Source organism: Neolamprologus brichardi, chromosome 15, assembly GCF_056152115.1.
Source record: "Neolamprologus brichardi isolate AB-2024 chromosome 15, ASM5615211v1, whole genome shotgun sequence".
Classification (NCBI taxonomy): domain Eukaryota; kingdom Metazoa; phylum Chordata; class Actinopteri; order Cichliformes; family Cichlidae; genus Neolamprologus; species Neolamprologus brichardi.
In genome coordinates this window covers 24,673,499-24,681,225 of record NC_142118.1, presented here as the reverse complement: position 1 = coordinate 24,681,225, position 7,727 = coordinate 24,673,499, and the positions used below count along the sequence as shown (strand labels likewise).

Genomic DNA, 7,727 nt, shown 5'->3' with positions numbered 1-7,727 from the left:
TATTTTAGGTAAATGAGTGTGAATAAACAGGTATTTCTTAATGATACTCCATATTTAGAGAGGCTGAGACAGTCAACACGCTCCACACTCAGTGTATTTACTAACGTTTTACCATGATTTTAACCGTAAACGTTTAAAAACATGCCTGTGACGCGGTGTTTCTGGTGTGGCCGTGTGTCTGCAGTGTGTTTTTCTCGGTTTTACCTGCTTTCACCTGTCCCTTTTTGTTCCTTTTTCACTCCATCTGCAGTTTACATGCCTGTCGCGCGCGTCCCCGCGGTCCCGCCTCGCGCCTCCCAACCTTTCCCCCAGTTCGAGCGCGCCGCCGGGTTCACCGGGTTTACTCTGACACCGCTGACTCCGCGGCCACGCCCCCCGACAGCCACGCACCCCGCCGCGGGCCAATCGCGTGACGCTCACGTAGCGATCACGCACCGCCTCGCCCGTGATTGGCCGCGACCCGCTACACCTTTGATTTTGATTGGCTGCGTGTTACCACCCGCCAGACCGCTCTGAATTTCGTTTCTGTGTTTTTTGTTTTTTTTCCGGTGCTCTCAGCTGAAGCCAGTCTGCTGGCAGCGGCTCAGCGCTCCGACTGAAGCTCCAGTCACTGTTCACGGAGTTGCCGCCGACCCTTTCTCCGCTCCTCCGTCCGCTCTTTCTCTTCGTCAACTCAGCCTCGCTGCTGTCAGGTCAGTTTCCAGAAACTTGGAATGTTAGAACTGTGCGGTACCGCCCGGGGCTCCAGAACCTCCGGGTTCGGGGTCCGGTGTCCGGGGACGGAGCGGTTCTGCAACCCCGGTCGGGTTGTTTCGGCTCGTCTGGGCTGTGTTGGCGCTGTCTGCTGGTTTATCTGAGGTCACAGTGAACCCAGTCACTCCTGTGTGCGCGCGCGCGTGAGCAGTACCAACAGTTGCATCCCTGCAGTGCATCGCTCACCGCTGCAGAAACTTTACAGATGTTTTCTTTGTTTTGGTACAGTTGATGCTTTCGGTTCAGTGTCGTCGATTAATCAGCCGGACAGGATTGACTGATTTGATTGATTTTGATGTTTTCGAGCGGCTCTCAGCGTCGTTGTGTTCAGTTTGTTTCTTTGGCTTGTGACAGTGAAGCCAATAGTTTGAGTTTCACCTGGCATGTTCTCACTGTTCTCTAACACAGATTAATTGATTAATCCGATTTTAAATTTTTTAGTACATTTTTTTTGTCTAAGTTTGTTTTTGCAAGTGTGTTTCAGTCTCTCGTGTGCCAGTTTGTTGGTTTTCTTTATTAAACATGACATTAATTTGATTATTTTGATGTTAATCATGCAAATTTTTTACTTCCTTTAATATTCCTTCCTAAACAGTTAAATTGATTTTTATCCTCTTAATGTGACAGTAAATTAATTATTTTGACAATGATCAGATGATATTTTCTTTGGTTTGACTAAACAGTTAATCCGTTAATTGTAAACCTGTTGAGCAAAATAATCTATTATTAATTTGATGGCTCTCGTGAATTTAGATTCTTTGATCTGAGCTCACTGTAGCAATTAAAGATCAGTTTCACTGTCACTGACTCAATAAAATGTTAAAATCATTTACATTCATTTTGATTTGTATTTGGCTCTAATAGGAGACGCCTGCTTCATTACTGCTGATTTAAAATAATCACGTTTTCATGAGTGCATGTTTTACCTGTTTAAACAGTGTAAAGCAAATATTTGCACCTGAAGCTGACGTGTAAAATTCTGGGTGTTTTTGTTCTAAAAACCAGTTAAAGTTATTTTCCAAAAATAAATCCTAATGTGGCATCTCTGATTTTCCTGCGATTTGACTGTGTGAATCAGACTCAGCCTCAGTTTCATCCCAGAAATCTGCACTGAACACAAAGAAAATGCAGAGGAAGAGAAACCTGACAACACACCAGGAATCAATCCGAGTCACGCAGAAAAAAAGATCTCAGAATTAAAAACAGAAAGTGTGTTTGGAGCAATAAATGCATCCCAAGCTTCTCAATCAGGTGTGAGTGTGTCAGGGAACAGGTGTTATTAATCGTGGAGCTGAGGTCAGTTGATTATTAGCACATTAAAGGCAGGGAGCGGCGTTCATTTATGAGTAAACCTTGTTGTTTCTCTGTCAATAGGTGTGGTGTGTTTTTGTGATCGTGGGAAATCTGAGCGCGGGGTCTGTGTGTGTGTGTGTGTGTGTGTGTTGAAACAGATTGTTTTGTCCAACTATACTTCCTGTCAGGAGCTTCCTCTCTCTATCTCTCTCTCTCACAGGGAGAGTTGGTTCATGTTAGTGTGGGAGGAGGAGTGGGCGGGGCTTGTTCATGATGGGGTTTTTTTGTTTTGTTTTTTTCTCCTATTTTTGTTAGCACCTCCCGCAATCTATTCTGGGTGCAGTGAGGTTCCCCGTCAGGCAGGGTGAGAGGTTGAGTGTACCCACTATATCCCCCCCCCCCCCGCCTGTTTTCTCTGTTTACATCGTTATCTCTCGCCCCTCGCTTGCCCTCCTCCCCCTCTTCCTCCTTTCCTGTACGTGCTGCTGAGCAGATGCCAGCCAAGCAGCCAGGAGCCCTTTGTCCCCGAGTCACCTCCCATCTACAGTTCTCGCCCCTTTAATTAATTAATTAATTAATTTCCTGGCGTGGTGGATGCGGCTCAGCCAGAGGTGGGAAAACTGTGACATCATTGGTCATTAGATGGGAGGTGTTTGGCTTTATCCGAGGAGTAAGAGGAAGAAAAAGAAAAAGAAACTGGGCTGTGAGGCAGACGCTCAACAGTTTATAGGATAGTGAGCACTAACAGTGCGTTTAAGTCATATGGGAGAAAGAAGACGGTCCACTGCCTGCTTGCTGTTACCCTCAATTAGCTTCCAGAAGTTGCCTGTGTAGCTAAAGCCCAACAGAAACTTCGATGAGACCAGAAGAAGCAGCTGGTTGTGGCTGAACTACCCTCTGCTCATGTCTCTACCCAAGCCCCTCTTTAGGTTTCCAGAAGCAGTCCAATCAGATGAAAGTGGGCTTTGATTGGAGCATGACTGATATACCTGTGAAGCTGATATTGGCTGTTTCCCAATATATCGTTATCAGAATGTATAACAGCCGAAAAATAAATCAAAGTAAGGAAGACACGGGAGAAACGATTACTTGTCCACGAGAGAACACTCTGCAACTTCCCAGTTGGCAACATATGTTTGGAACCTCCCACCAAATTCAGTCTTTAAGTCTGATGTTATTAGCCATTTGCTTCAGGTCCCAAAGTCAAATGAACACTGTGTCATAACTGAGAGTTAAAAACTGTCTAAATTCTTTCATGTTCAATAAAATGGTCAGTGTGGTTGCTTTACCAGGTGTAACAATTACATTTAACATCCAGGCATCCATGAAAACTGAATTTATGAAGTTTAACGGAGTTCAAAGTTAGCAGGGAGTTAGCTCACTAGTTTCCATCTTTAAAAGTTGCTGCAGTGGTAATAAAAACCCAGAGAGGCCGACAGTGATTACTGACCATTTTTGGGCCTTGTTCATATTAAATAGAACAAGATACAAAACATTAAAATATGTTAAAAAGACAACAGCCTTAATAAACACACAGCAGTTTGAACCCGGAAGCAGGGTTCATACGTCATCACTTAAACGAATAGCAACCAGCTATTGATCCGAGCGGAGGTGGGCGGAGTGTAATCAAATGATCCTTGACTTGTGATAATACAATAAGGTTACTTTTACTCCATCATCATAATATTGCTGCAGAGACATTGACAACCTAACAAATGTCTGGGAACTTTGTTCATGTTTCCAGTGTTTTAAATTTTTACTTTTATATTTTGAATCAGGTTTAAACACACTCAGGCTCTAGCTTTTAGGGTAGAGTGTAGCTGAATGTGCCAAAAACTGCAGTACCTCTAACATCCAGAAGAAGCTCCAGCAGCATTCAAAACAAAAAATGGGGGCAGAGAGAGAGGAAAGACATGCGGCAAAGGGCCACGGGTCAAACTTGAACCCGGGCCCCCCACTCTCCGGGCCACCAGTGCCATTTGGTCGTAATTCTGCGCTTCTGAGCTGATTTTTGCTTTAAAATCACAGAAAATAATCCAATTAAAGTGACGAGAAATGCTAAAGTCTTTTAAAACTGACCTTTGACCTCTCGACAGTTCTCAGGTCAGCCGTGTGGACAGACAGACAGCAGCCATGGAGCAGAAGTCGTACGTCGAGTACCATGACCTGGAGGCTGCCGAAGCGCTCGTCAGCATGAGCTTCTGGGGTCAAAGGTCGCACAAGCCCCGCCCACTGACGCCCACCTCTGACTCCTGTGACTCTATCCAACTCCACTCAGAGGGCACAGATACACCAAAAGACCTGATCGCCCTCTCCTCGCTGGTAAGAACCAATACAGTCAGAACGTTAGAAAATGTTAAATGCACACACGCATGACTAAATGACCTCATTGTTACCATATTTATAAAAATGTAACACAAAAAATTCTTTCTAGGTTTTTCATTATTTAGTTAACTACTTAATTTGTTTTAAGTAATTTTCTTCTGTGAATGAATTTGTAGCATTTGGGATCCGTCTGTCTAACACCTGCTTTCTCTCTCAGTGTATAACTCCGCCTCAAAGTCCAAGCTTCGCCGAGGCCTCCGCTACCCCCATCCTCACCATCGCCTCCAAACCGCACTTACCCTCCCCCGCCCTTCACAGCGACCCCAATGCCGTCACTTCAGAGACCTCAGCACATGCACCTCACTCAGAGTCGGCCTGTGTGGCTCCGCCCAGCAGAGCGATGGCCACCAGTGTCATCCGCCACACCGCTGACAGCCTCAGCCTTCCTCTGCCCAACACCGAGCTGTCAGAAACTTCCACGCAGCCTCTGCCACCACTTCTGCAGACGCTTCCAGAGGAGAAGGACGACCCTCCCCCAACTCCCGACACCCCCCCATCGCCTCCCGCCTCAGCTTCTCCACCTCACTCGCTGTCTTCCTCACCGCTGCTCTGCCAGGTTTTCCCGGTGAACGGCAGAACAGGGATGATCTCCGCCTTTGTCCAGGCCCCAGTTCAGGTGCAGGGGCCAGGCGGGCCCAAGCCCATCCTTCCCCAGTCTCCCACTTCCAGCTTCGCCCAGTCGCTGCTGCTGGGCTCCGCCGTGCCGCAAGGGACCGTGATGTTTGTGGTGCCACAGCCACCCGTGCCCCAGCCGCAACCAGGCCCGCAGACCGTCATGACCTTGGGCAACACCAAGCTCCTCCCACTCGCCCCAGCTCCTGTTTACATGCCGTCAGGAGCGAACAGTGGCACCTCGCAGGCAGACTTCTCTCGCAGACGGGACTACGTGTGCACCTTCCCTGGGTGCAAAAAGACCTACTTCAAGAGTTCACACCTCAAGGCTCACCTGCGCACACACACAGGTATGAGTCACCTCAGGGGAAGGAGAACCACAGACAGACAATCACCTGTCCTATAGACATGAGCTAACCACTTACCTGTCCTCTTGCTCCACAGGCGAGAAGCCGTTTAGCTGTCACTGGGAGGGCTGTGACAAGCGGTTCGCCCGCTCCGATGAGCTTTCCCGCCACCGCCGCACGCACACTGGTGAGAAGAAGTTTGTCTGCAGCGTGTGCGAACGGCGGTTCATGCGCAGCGACCATCTGACCAAACACGCCCGACGGCACATGACTACCAAGAGGCCGTCATCGTGGCCCGGTGAAACCCGAGACCTCAGCAAAGGCGCCCTGCCAAAGGGTCAGAACAGAGGACCGGCACTTCCTGTTGGCGTGCTGGTTCCTGCTGCCAACTAACTAACAGACTAGTGTCACTCACAGGGCCATCTCAGGAGCCCCGGGGGGAGGGGCCAAACACCGACCAGACTCTTAAAGAGTGACTGTGACTGGTTGTTTCAATCAGCTCCGCCCACCACATCAGGACGATGTTTTGTACTCGGCTACGTTTACACGACCTCAGAACAGGGTCAGACACACCTGGACTCATTTTACAGGGACCTGTCCTGCTCACTTCCTGCTCTGAAGGGTAGCTTAGCATGAATGGCAGTTCAAAATAAGCCTCAGTTATCTGAAACCCACCTTCCATTCATGATCTCTCTAAAAAAAAAGACGCCATGGCTCAGTTCTTACTGGCTTCTTATTGGCCAGGGTCTGGAAGCCTGCTGAGGGGAGAACAGTAGATTTACTTAAGCTATATTAGTATATGGAAGTTCAGGAAACAGGCGCCATTGAGCGAGGGTGTTCTGTCCTTAACCGACCAAACAGCATGTGTTAGCAGAATGCTAACAGCTTCACTGTGAGAAAAATTGAAGAACCTTTATTACCAGGAAGTGATTGCTCTTCTATATAAGGAGATCTGTCACTAGCTTGTCACAGAAGTGACAGGAAAAAACCCAAAAAGACCCAAAAACCCTATTGGTCCCATGTTTGATGTTTCAGCACATGTATGACGCAGACAGGAGAGCAGAGCAGGTCCCTTCAGGAGTTTAAGGCCGTCCTTCGAGTGGAGGAGGCGCTCAGATGAATCCAGTTCTTTTCTATGTTCATGCTGCCGAGAGTCGAACGATCTGAGTGCCGCCGTTTTCCTGTTACTTTTGTTAACGTAGACATAGCCGTCGTCAGCAGAGGACGGCAAGCTTTCTCCACCATTCTCAGGACATTTTATTCCCACGATCCACAAACACACCGCCGCAGGAGGAGGAGGACTTGAAGGCACCAGGCTGCTACTCACTCACAGACACCGACACAAAGCCGATGTTGCACTGGAATATTTTTAAATCTTACTTGTTTTTGTACTCTCTCTCTCTCTCTCCCCCCCCCCCGCCGTGTACCATCACGGCTGCGTCTTTTTAGCGACTCGTTAGCGACCTGTTAGCGACTCGTGTACACTCTTATTGTTTGCCAAAGCCTCAGTATCATGCTTCTTAGCCCACTTCTGTTCTGACTGTAAATACTGTAAATATCTTGATATCTATATGAGTGTTATGTGTAATCCAATCTACATTTATTCACAGTACGAGATATTAATATTTTAAGAGTCTGTGGACAGTATTCATTACTGTGATACTACCTACTATCTTTGCTTTACACATTATTATTATCATTGTTAATATTATTATTATTATTATTATTTAATAAACATTTGTTGAGGAAAGTGCTGTTTTTGATAGTTTGATTTGGCCCATAGTGTAGCCAGTAAAAATACCTCATGTTATTAAATGTTATTCTTAATAATAACAGCTTATGTTAAAATAATCCTTTTCTTTTTCTTTTGAACATTTACCTGTACACCACGTGATGGTGAAGAAAACGGCTTTTATAATAAAATGTTACCACGAGGCTGGCACCAGCTGTTTTTTGCGTTTGTCTGCAGTCATTGTTTCACTGAGAATTTCAACAGCTGGAAAAACTTTACTCGTCAATATTTTTGTGATTTTTGACTAAAAGTCGAATTTTGTACTTGGCGTCTTTGTTTTAAGCAAAACTAAAACACTGCAGTGAAGCACATTGCTCCAGCCTGGCTCATGTTACTGATCCAACTCCACAGTAAACATGCAGCACATTTTAAATCCACATGGATGCCCGAGGGTATTTGGGGTTCAGTAACTTGCTCAGGGACACTTCAGATAGATGCAGTAACTGAGGAACCTCAGAGTGATTAGCATCTCGCTCTAAATCTTGAGCGAGTCTAAGCACCGTGATTTTTTTTGGAGGGGAACCCTCAGGTCGGGTGTAGCTTTT

General features: G+C 46.6%; 1 protein-coding gene across 1 annotated transcript; it reads left to right on the top strand.

Moving 5' to 3' along the window:
- Nucleotides 1-559: 559 nt before the first annotated feature.
- klf11a (Kruppel like factor 11a) lies at nt 560-7,324 on the top strand. Its single transcript, XM_006793437.3, has 4 exons — nt 560-692; nt 4,143-4,368; nt 4,589-5,393; nt 5,488-7,324. Exons 2-4 carry the CDS (start codon nt 4,180-4,182, stop codon nt 5,781-5,783), a joined length of 1,290 nt encoding a protein of 429 aa, XP_006793500.3. The 5' UTR covers nt 560-692; nt 4,143-4,179; the 3' UTR covers nt 5,784-7,324.
- The last annotated feature ends 403 nt before the right edge of the window (nt 7,325-7,727 follow it).